General features: G+C 36.2%; 1 protein-coding gene across 1 annotated transcript in view; it reads left to right on the top strand.

The window, feature by feature from the left end:
• Positions 1 to 11,849, top strand: part of LOC103922414 (macrophage mannose receptor 1-like) — a 33,269-nt gene that overhangs the window by 11,050 nt on the left and 10,370 nt on the right. Inside the window, exons 8-21 of the mRNA XM_009330552.1 lie at positions 167 to 324; positions 726 to 836; positions 1,984 to 2,099; positions 2,545 to 2,693; positions 3,192 to 3,391; positions 3,705 to 3,832; positions 4,465 to 4,552; positions 5,102 to 5,237; positions 7,330 to 7,368; positions 7,475 to 7,638; positions 8,768 to 8,835; positions 9,264 to 9,364; positions 10,034 to 10,176; positions 11,349 to 11,454. Of these exons, the coding sequence (XP_009328827.1) occupies positions 167 to 324; positions 726 to 836; positions 1,984 to 2,099; positions 2,545 to 2,693; positions 3,192 to 3,391; positions 3,705 to 3,832; positions 4,465 to 4,552; positions 5,102 to 5,237; positions 7,330 to 7,368; positions 7,475 to 7,638; positions 8,768 to 8,835; positions 9,264 to 9,364; positions 10,034 to 10,176; positions 11,349 to 11,454 (1,707 nt within the window). The remainder of the gene's footprint in view (positions 1 to 166; positions 325 to 725; positions 837 to 1,983; positions 2,100 to 2,544; positions 2,694 to 3,191; positions 3,392 to 3,704; positions 3,833 to 4,464; positions 4,553 to 5,101; positions 5,238 to 7,329; positions 7,369 to 7,474; positions 7,639 to 8,767; positions 8,836 to 9,263; positions 9,365 to 10,033; positions 10,177 to 11,348; positions 11,455 to 11,849) is intronic.

Raw genomic sequence — 11,849 nt, forward strand, 5'->3', positions numbered from 1 at the left:
ACTTCTTGAAAGAAGAATGAGAATTAGATCTTAAAATAAACTCCACTGGCATTTAGTCTAGATGAATTTGTATTGTAACATGGCATTTTCTGCTCATGTCCATAAAATCTTGCTCCTACGGACTGTTTCAACTCGGGTACTAACACAGGTGAATTTCTGTTCTTAGAAGCTGCAGATGAGCTGTGGATTGGTCTGAATGACCTCAACACTCAAATGTACTTTGAGTGGAGTGATGGGACTCCTGTGACATATACCAAATGGTTGCCTGGAGAACCAACCCATGCAATCAATGGGCAAGAAGATTGTGTCATTATGGCAGGAGAGGTAGAATCATTCATTTGTGTAGCACTATACTATTTGATTTTTGTTTCTATTTCTAGTTTTTTATGAATGCAACTTAGAAACAAATCAGGGAATGGTATCTTTATTCACTCAGAAAGATGGTTGTTTTAAATTAAATTTAAAATTAATAGAGATAACTAGACAAATGTTCATATTTGATTGTAAGTGTACATTATATGCCAAGCAAACCTTAACAGTCTGCCCGTGACACTTAGTTAGCTTAACATAACCTCACAATTAAGCACAAATACTTGGAATTCATTAAAAAGTACAGATCTTTATTCTCCCATTGAAGCAATATTTAAAAAAAAAAAATCAATAACTTTTCTAAAGGAAACAGGTTCTGCCTCACTGTTTTTCACCTCTTCCCAAACTGCATCTAGGATGGATACTGGGCAGACAGTGCCTGTGATATAAAATTAGGTTACATCTGCAGAAGAGACCCACTACAAGGAGTTTCTGGGACAGTAACGACTGATCCTGCCTGCCCGAAGGTAAGAAGAAAGCGTAACCAAGAATCTGGTTAGCAAAAATCCATTGTTTTCACAAGCTCCACTTGACATTGAAACTATCTTCTTTTTTCCCTAACAAATGTGATTGTACATCAAATTCAGGGTGCTAATTTTCACTACATTCCATTATTTAAAATACAGTTATTTTGAAATTTTTTTAATCAATATGAGTCAGGCCCATTATCTCTCAGAACTGTCTGTGAAAGAGGCTAAAGCCATTACTGCGTTTTTCTGCATATTTGTTATATTGTTCTACAACCATCTGCAGTTAGCTAAGACATAGTAGATACTGGGAACAATTCCTGGACTAGGTGACATGATGCAAGATGATGACAAATCTCACTATTGAAGCCAAATCAAAACAATCAAATTGCTTTTATGAGTGAAGTTGTTTTGAACAAGTTGTTGTATCCTACTGGGTTTTTTTTCTTCTCTTTTTCCCTTTTTTTACTTTCCTATTTACTACTGTTCTATATTTAATAACACTTCCCACAACTCCACATGGGAAACAGAGCTGAGACTCATTGCACTAGATGGAACTAGGCAGCAGCCAAATACCAAACACAGATTTTATTTACCTTTCTTGGATAGAGCAAGCAAATCTTGAGCAGGTATAGAAGGGAAACGTGACTTGGAATTCACCTGTAATTTTGAGGATTTTGCTTTTCAATAATTTTTATGCTACCTCTTCAGTCAGACTTTTTAGGCGAACTGGTGAGTTAAATCAATTAATTAGTCTAGTTACTACTCTTTTAGCCTAGAAACATCAGGAAACTTGAGTCAGCATCTCACTATAACACAGACTACTCTCTTCGGTTCTGAGCAAGGACGTATTTTACTCACCCGCTTATAAATACACTCTCCATTCTGTGTACCTCTGATTTTTTTATCAGTTAATATTTATCAGTTACTAATTGTAAAAGGGGGACTCATATGCATTCTGGATGTTTACTAAGCTTCTTTCTGGATGTTTACTAAGCTTAATTTCCATTAGTCCACTGGAGTTCAAATTACTATATTACTGCATTAGGTTACATTAAAATATGTTGATTTAAGAGCAGACACTGAAATTCAAGCACTATAACGTACGCTCTTTTTACTGTAAATATATTCCACGTGTTCTTGACAGGGCTGGGAAAGACATGGTTTTTACTGCTACCTGGTTGGACATACCTCTGTAACATTTTCAGAAGCAAAGAAAACCTGTGAAAGGAGCAATGGTTATTTAACAAGTGTAGGAGACAGGTATGAAAAGAGTTTAAAAACTGTACATCTGATGGAATAATCTTGGAATTTTATAAAATAGTTGAGAACTTCTTGGAAAAGTGTGAAACCAGAAAATCAGAATATCTTTTTTCTGGAGAAAAAAAGAATCAGTAAATACAGTAGATCTTTTCTAACTAAATATATTTTACACATTCATGTTTTCCAGTACTTTACTCTGAAAAAAACAGACCACAGCTGCTTCTGTTCTGTAAGGAGCAGTTCTTCAGTATAGCACGGCTTCACCTGCTATTGAAGCTAGTCCATCTGCTATCCAGTTAAGCAACATATTTCCACTTAAAAGGAAACCTAATGGAGACTCCATTCATTCTAGTCTTATGTCTAGTCTTAGTGTAGTCTTGTGCCACGAGAAATGGCAGACTAAGGGAAAGCTAGGCTTAATCCCAGCTGACTCCTGTCGTTTCAGATACGAGCAAGCCTACCTGACCAGCCTCGTTGGTCTGAGCTCTGAGAAGTATTTTTGGATTGGTCTCTCAGACACGGAAGAGCAAGGGATGTTCAAGTGGGTGACTGGTGAAGGTGTTCTGTACACAAACTGGAACGCGGCAATGCCTGGTACTCTGCCATTGGAGTAAATTTATGCTACTAAGGAACTTTCTGTATTGTAATTCTAAACAGTTTCCCAACTTTGCTAAAACACATCCATGATGACACATACGAACACTCTGTCTTCGAAGTAGGAGTGTCTTTGATATAAGCTGCCAGGAAAATATTTATTTTCTGGCTCCTCGTTGCTTACAAGAGCAAAATCAAACTGAGCGGAAAGGCTGAAATCCTTTCCAGCCTGGGTGACAGGCTGCCAAATTCTTGCAGTCAGTGGCGTAAGAAAGAGGCAGGCAAGGGTTGTTCATGCACTTGTAAAGCTTTTCAAAGGGAAGGGAAGATGATGAATGACTCCACTCACTGGTTTGCTCTTTTTACAAAGCTCCTCCTTTGAGCAGACACTATACTTACTATTTCAAACAGTCTTTTGTAAATGGATCACATGAGCTGCAAAAATGTCAGGGGAACCACTTTAAAACACATTTCAATTTTCTTTTATATCTCACACAGGGAATGAAGCTGGTTGTGTTGCCCTAAGGACTGGAAATGCAGCCGGACTATGGGACGTTCAGAACTGTGAAGTAAAGGCAAAATTTCTCTGCAAAAAACTAGCTGAAAAAATTGCTCTCCCTCTTGATCCTGAAATTGTTTCTGATTCCAAATGTCCCTTGGGTTGGGATACAAGCAATAGCACTAATTCATGCTTCAGAGTAAGTACTCATTTTTCCAGTAATCCTACTCATGAGACAGAAGAGCACCAAATAGATAGGGCGTCTAAACTTCAGAGGATGGCACATTATTGCACAAATGTAGTAAGCTTTTACACAACTATCCATGGAAATCATTGCACTTATCACTCTATATCAGTGATACGTAACGTTATCCAAGTAGGATATGCTTTAATCCATATTATATATGATAATTGCAATGGAATGTTTTCCTATTTTGCTTATGCAAGGCAGTTAGTAGATTTATTTTTAACATGCTGTAAAGATAGTGTTCTACCTTAATATTTATCTATAGGTTTTTTTGAGGGAAGAAAACCAAAAGAAAACATGGTTTGAAGCCCGAGATTTCTGCAGAGAAATAGGAGGAGACCTGGCTGCCATTAGAAGTGAAGAAGAGCAAACAGTGATAGAAAACTTAACAATGTAAGTAAACAAAATATCTAATAATTGATATTTTGGTGTAACAATAATTTATATAGAAATAAATAAAAATATTCTTGAGTTGCTCCTGAGATAATTAGTTGAAAATCTGTATCTGTTTATCATCACAGTCATAAGAAAAAGAACTGGGAAGATATTTCATATTGGTACCATTTTCAAAGACATTTTTGGAGTTCCTAAAATTTGTCAATATCCGTAAATCTTTTAAATTAAAAAAAAAAAACAACCCAACAACCAAATTGTTTGAATACTTCTCCTTCAGACTAATTTCTAAGTTTGTTTACTGAACCATTTTGAAACTGAATTGTGACTTCCAGCAAACCTGAACATTTTATTTCTCAAAGAACACTATAATTACAACATCAATAAAGAAAAACAACGATGTGCTGTGTTTTCAACAGAACCATTTGCAAAGTAGAAAATTTTAAGGCGTGAACTTCATTTACTTGCTCATGGGAGTTTGCTGACCAACAGCATTTTGCTCTTTTAAAAATTTCTACTCTATTTAAAGTCTTCAGTAAGTGTGAGAGTTATTGTCCCATGTAACTTGCAAAATTTAACAGAGCTAACCACATGCATCCTCTTCTTCTATGACACATTTTTTCACACTCTAGAAGAAAATCCCCATCATCTCAGCCCTTCTGGATAGGTTTGCAGTGTTTGGATCCTGATGGTGGGCTTTCCTGGAGTGACGGATCCCCGGTGAGTGTTTGACCATGCCAGTTTCTTTCTGTTCTTTTTTGCTGTTGGAGCTGTTTCCATGACTGCTGTGGATGAAAGTTGTAGAAGAATTCCCAAAAATGTCTACCTTGCCACTGGGTCACTCTAAAACATTATTCTTCATACCGGTTTGGAAAAACCGGTATGTCACAAAAGTGGTAACATGGAGTACTAGTCGCAGCTACAGAGACGATTATCTAAGTGGCAAATCTATGAGAAAGGTCTCTCCTGATTTTTATTAGTCTCTGGTGATATATTGCCATGTTCCTTTCCCCTGCTATTGATTTACAACCTTATTTGATTCGAGTTTTCATGGGACTGCTGGAGTCTGTTAAATGCTGCGCAAACCCAGAGCCTTTCTTCTTTCTTGCGGAGTGACTATGTTGCTTTAATAGCCCACACAGGCTGGACAGCCATAGGAGGAAAGTAAGGAGTGGCTTGAAACTTCAGCGCTACTTCTCTTTCCTTCCAGAGTACAACTTTTTCCCCTGTATGATAAGAATAAAAAACAAAGTTGTGTTTCTTCTGTAGGTGAATTATAAGAAAAATCATTATTTTTACAATACTGCATTTGAATATTGTGGAGCAATCAGTGAAGAGCCTTCCATGTCATGGATTAAGGTGCACTGTGAATACAGTCATAACTGGATTTGTGAAATAAAGAAAGGTAGGTTACTTTTTACTCTAAACTCACATTAGGAAGAAATTTAAGCTGAATCTATCAAAACAGGAAGTTCTGCAAGTTACATGCTTGTAGAAAATTTGGTTGATTTCACAGGAATTTTGCATAATGAAAAATAGGTCAACAAATACTTTCAGAATACAATGTTTCAACTTTTATTTTTTTTTATTTAAAAAATATATTATATGACAAGCTTTACTGAAAATATACTTATGTAATTACAGAATCACAGAAAATAAGGTGAAAGCAACCTCAAGGGCTTATCTGGTAAAATCCACTGCTCTGCCCAAAAGCAGATTTTTGTCAAAACAGAGGCTTTGACTGACATGAAACTGTATGCTTCTTGGAACTTTTGCTTGTAGGGAATTTCCAAGTTGGGGGCTAAGGGGGCAGAGAGGGAGAAAGAGAGGATTGCAATTTGCAAAAAAAAGATTACTTTAAACCTCTGTATCCTTTGTGAAGTGAAACTTCACTGCTCTGCTTAGGTATACCTTGAACGCTACACAAGGACACATTAGTCACCTACTCTAATTTAAACAAGACTACCAGCATACTAGAATCATTCTCTTTGTAAGATGACATGCAAAGAAACTCCTGTAACAATAGGCTTGCTGTAATGAAAAGATGGTAATCCAAGCTTCAAAATTTATATACTTTAAGTCAATAGGCAGGCTCACATCCTCCTCTCATACCAGCAGCAAAATCCTCCATGTTTATACTTCTGTTTTTGGGGGTTTTTTTCAAAATGTAACTATCGTTGCGAAAGATATCCAGCGAAATAAGAGAGGAATCAATTATAGCTTTGTATTGAGTTGCACATTTTACTTCCAAGACTAGCAGGAGTGTTGCTTTGGTGGCTTTCTAGGCTCCTTCACACAAGCAGTAAGGGTTAATGTTTCAAGTGATACTTTTCTAAATAAGATCATTTCTGCACTGGTGAATTATTCAAAATAATCTGATCCTAACCAAGGCACATTGTCTCAGCATCTCATGCTTAAAAAGTAATAGTCATAGCATCTATCTTAAAGAGATGTTGTGAAGATACCTTTCCTGGTAGCTTCCTTTGTAATTCCTCACCTGCATGATCAGCACAAATAAAAATCATTAGCAGAAGTGTCAATAGTTATATTCTGTTAATTATTATTAGTGTATGAATGGCAGAAATTATAGCCTGATGAAATTATCATCATTAGTCAGCAGTGCATAATGTCATACTGAAAGATGCTGAAATAGTCATAATACTTTGTACTTCCAGAACAGACACACATTTTTTTTCTTTTAAATCTTTTAACAAACCATACAAGAGATTATTTTTAAAAGGTAGCATGACTTTTTTTTTACCCAAGTTTTTGTGTCACACACTTCATTTAATGTAATTACACATACAGCAACACAAACATTACAATGAATTCCTGTGGAAAAAAATTATAAAGGTGACATTTGTTTTACATTTTCATAGCTCTTGGCCTTGCATGTTTAGAGATACATTGCTCCAATATCCCACTCTGTGTGATGTTGAAATTTTTCATTTAAATTATTTCTCAAAAGCTGGTGGATTTTCAGTCAAAGGTGATTCTTCAGAAAGTAGTTTCCCAGAAAAAAAAAAGTTTCACAAACGAACGAATACTAATAAAATTTAAAATATTTTGAAGCAAAAATTTGTTTAGTATTTGAATTTCTTGTTCAGATACAAGACAATGTCCATAAAGAATCTCTTATTATTGTGCAAAGTATACCAACATTGAAGTAAAATATTTTCACTCTTTAGTTTTCTTTCAGAAACAAGTACTCATTCAGACACTTCAGTCACCTAATTTAGGCAAAATTCAGGATGTACAAGATGCACTTACCAAAAATCTACCAAGACAGAGATATAGGGCTGTAATACATCTGTTATTCCCTGAACATCCATTTTTGCTCTGCACCAAAGATACTATATAAATATATTCTGCATTGAATATGTAAAATATGGAAAATTGATAGATATTAAGATCATTTCCAGTAACTGAACACTTATACTGGCTCAACATTTGGGAAACATTTTCATGTTCTTTATTTTTTTCCCATTTCATTACAGGGACACCCTTGAAACCAGAACCTCTGGGCCCTTCTGCTGGTAAGCTTCTGTTTATTTTCTCTTATCTAAAGGGTGGTATCATGTAACAACATCAGCTTTGTGTAAGGACCATGAAGAATACAGAGATTCCTCTTCTGTGTTGCAGCATATGAAATCACAGAAGATGGCTGGATTTTAAAAGGGGACAAACAATATTTTTTCAGCACAGAAAAGACCTCTATGGAGAAAGCCAGAACATTCTGCAAAAACAATCATGGAGATCTTGCTACTATTGGAAATAATAGTGAAAGAAAATTTTTGTGGAAATGTGTAAGAGGAAATTTGACTGTGTTATACCATATATGGCCTATATACCCTGCTGCATATGCTTGTGAAGCACAGGAGAATGTGCTTGTTGCATAATATTACTACATTTTATTAGCATTAGATTTAAATGTTCAATGAAAATATATTTATTCTACAGAATAGAGCTTCTCTTTAGGAAAATAAATACAAAAGAATTTACCATTTACTAGGGTGGGTATATTCTTGTATATTCTAATCTAAATAGAGTTCTGCCGATGCCCAAATGTGTATAAGGAGCAATGAACAGGCAGATTAGGTGTATACTGAGAAAACTGTCCTTTTGCCAGACTGGTTACCTCTCATCTGAATATCATATTCTAGAATACAGTGTTACGTGTAGATGTGAGGCTACTGCCAGTGTAGCTCTGATGGTCACATACCACACCATGTTGCTGAACAAACCAACTTTTCAAAGAAAGGTTTAGCTTGGTCCAGGTCAGGGACTGACGAACTAGGACCTTCGTGAATTAGTTTTCCTGCAACACGTATCAAAACTGTTTATGTATTTCAAGGGCACTGCCTACACGTTGCCTGAGATGGTTCTGATGGGTACATGCCAAAGCCGTGGCAGGGGCATGCTAACAATTTAATAGCATGGATGTTGCCTCAACCCCCTGCCGTAATCCTGTTTGATTTACTAATACCAAAGTGGCCACACCACCTCCTTTCTATTTCACACTATTAGATGCTCGCTTTTATTATGTGGGAAAAGATATGAAAGGAGGAGAGGACAGCCAGCTTGAGGCACAGGAATTACATAGCTGCTTAAGAACAGGAAAGTACCAAAAAATTTTATGCTAAATTTTTTCTCAAGTCTTCCTTGTTTCTTTTTAAATTGAGAACACAACTTTGAAAGTTTTGATCATACTAGTAATGCAGCCAAAACTGGGAAAGCAGCAATAAACATCATAAAGCAAAAGTATGTGTTGTATGGTATTTACTTCAACAGGGGTCCTCTCTGGTGATCACACATGATCATTTAGACAATGTGTATTCATCTATTTGCTTCCATAGCACAAAAATTACACTTTTTCATATTAGATAACTACTAAATGCTAGAAAGCACTAACTAAAAGTACATTTTTGTGTTTAGATCTTAAAAAATGGCAAATTGGAGTCATATCTCATAGGATTAATTCAGAACGCTGATCAACAGTTTAGGTAGGTAAAAAAGCTACATCAAGATTCATAAGAAGCGGTTGTAGAAGTTTTATACTACCAGAGTTCCTTCTGGAGAGACCACTGCAAGGGGGGTTAAATGCAGATTCAGAGAGTTATATTGCATGTTGAAATGTGTGCACTCCCTTGGTTTAACTACATTGTAAAAACACTGTTTTAAATGGCTTTTTTCTAGGGAATATACATACTGTGAATACATAGATAATGTCTGTTAAAAATAAAAGTATTTTTGTTCTTTGACTTGACATGCAGGGATTTCATTATCTAAGGTCTTTTAATCCTAATGGAAACTCAGTTTATGGACAGACTCAGCTGTGATTTTTTAAAAAATATTTTTAGCATGTTAAGGTAGATTTTTCTGAATGGTTCCATGAACATTGTCTACTGTTTTGTTGTTGGTTGTTTTTCAGTTGGATGGATGGAAGCCCTGTGCACTATGCAGCTTGGGCACAGGGTGAGCCCAACTTTGCAGATGCTCAAGAAAATTGTGTGGTCTTAAATAAAGAGGATGGTGAGTTACACAACTTTTTTTAAAAAGTATTTTTATGGGTACTGCTCCTCTCCTGTTTGTTAAAAATATCTTGCCAACGTTAGTCCATTTTTCCCCAGCAATTTGGGAAAATGTGCGCAATAAAGTATAGTCATTATATCTGAGGTTTCTTCAGGGGCAATATTAGCCATAAAAGTGGAATATAAGAAATTGATTTTAATGGGGAATGCAGGGACAATTTGATCACTGATTTTTCAGCTGCACAGACAATATGTTCTATTCAAATCAACAGCAAATTGGTCCTTCAAAGAAATAATTAGAGAATAGTTAGCAAGGGAATAGAACATATATAGAGTTTCACATTTTATAGTGTTTTCACTGATAAAGTGTTACTTTACACTTGCATGTTTCAGTGCAACAAAGCTGTTTGGGAGGGTTCTACTCAGAGTTCATGGAGTTGCCATATCAGCCATCTCATATGGCCGCTACTCCCACAGTCACAGCAGGAGCTGTGTCTGTAAGCAGTCCTCCTGTAAGCAGTGATGATGGGAGGTAGAGCTGAGCTGAAGCATGTTACCTCACATTCCCAGGCAGATTGCTTTTGAACCTACAAGCACAGAAGCCAGTTCACTTTCCCACAAATTTCAATCTTATTCAGCATCTTATTATCTATATTTAAATTGGTTTCAGGCTTGTGGAATGATGTCAGCTGTGGTTTTTCAAATGGCTATATCTGTGAGAGGCACAGAAGTTTTATAAACGCAACACTTCCTTCAGCAGTACCTTCACCTCCTGGAGGATGTCCTGAAGATTGGCTTTTATTTAAAAATCAGGTACAATAATATCCATCTAAGCACAATTATATTAGTCCTTGGGAAGGTACTTAAAGATATACAAGAGGCCTTTTCTCTCTCAGATATCTTTTGACAGTGATTATCCAAAGTTGGATTAAAAATTGAACCAGTTGCCTAATTCCTGCAAAATGGTGGTTTTACAGATTTTTAATTGTTTTCCTGAGAAGTGGTCATCTGAGATACATTGGAAAAACTGCTACATTGTATATACTTTCAAAAAAATTGAACTGAATTCAACTGAAAGCACCAACTATAGCGTAAAATCAGTCATTTGAGCTGGAATGAATCAGAAATAAGGTCAAATTTTTCCAAACAGGCTTCAGTGTAATGCTTGCCTTTTCCCAAAAGGGACAAACTTGATGTGCTTATTAAGCGAGGGTTCTATTTTCTAATATATACAATATTGTTATGAAAGCACCCATGGATACTCACACCAGTGGAGTTTATGCCGGTACACTTTTTTTGCATTTTTGTTACAGTCGTCAGAGTTGTTATTTTCCACAAACTATGCAAGATAATTCTCTGACGGTGCTACTGGCGTGCCACAGAGCAGAGGGTGAGCTGTAAACATGGAGAGGGCACACTAGGCACACTCATAATTACCAAAACCATTTCAGGGTGAATGTGTATTGGTAATGTGACGACTACGCACTTTTTAAGAAATCACGAGTCATACACTTCCACTAATAAAAGAGCTGTAAAAAGAAAAAAACTGAATACACACATGAGAGCAGGCTGACCGTAGGGTCAGGTCAAAAATGTTTTTCAGAAAGTTCAGGTGATTCCACATGAAACCCTGGGCTGGGCTTTTCTTAGAGAGTCAGCACTTTTTTGTCTTTTACTAATGATGGAGTATGGCTTCTCAAAATCTCTGAGTTAGTTAACACATTAGATCCTCATCAGACTTCTACCATGGTTTATAAATGGTTGTTTGAGTTTCGTTGGGACTTTCTCAGTCCCTCACAGAAAGACACAGAGTAAATTTAAAATTTATGAATGGTTTGGACTTGGTTCCAGATCCGAGTCCCTGTTAACTTTGGAAAATTATTTTGTGGGTCTGAGTTGGGCTAATTTCTACTTAAACTAGTGTATTTCAAACCTAAATTCCTTTTGCTGCCACTCACTAACAGTCTATATTCACTTTTCCCTAGTGTTACAAATTTTTTGGCTCTTCCTATGAATACTGGCATACTGCAAGAAGAACTTGTATGAGCCTTGGAGGAAACCTGGCAAGCATACATAACGAGCAAGTACAAGGTATAGTGCAACAGCTCTTTAGGTAATAGGTAGCATTTACTCTGTATACAGTGGTCATTTCCTGCAAAGAAGAACATGGCAAAAAAAGACAGTATGTAAATGTATGTATTTTGTAATAGGTATACACAACATAGGTTATACGGCCATGCATAAAACATTTTTTCAAGAACTGGAACCATCTGTATAGGGCATGCTAGTATTGCTAAGGGTTGCTTCCTCCTGTTCCATGCAAACTGCTTTACATTATTTATAGGGTATGAATTAGCATAAAATAACAAATCCAGACCTGGCATTTGTAGTTTTAGACACAAAGAAAAGGAATCCATGGTCTGTTTCTGCCAGAAATAGGAAGGGATATATTACTATATCTCTCTGAAATGACTGCCTAAACTCTG

The sequence above is a fragment of the Pygoscelis adeliae genome, unplaced genomic scaffold (assembly GCF_000699105.1).
Source record: "Pygoscelis adeliae isolate BGI_AS28 unplaced genomic scaffold, ASM69910v1 Scaffold27, whole genome shotgun sequence".
Taxonomy (NCBI): domain Eukaryota; kingdom Metazoa; phylum Chordata; class Aves; order Sphenisciformes; family Spheniscidae; genus Pygoscelis; species Pygoscelis adeliae.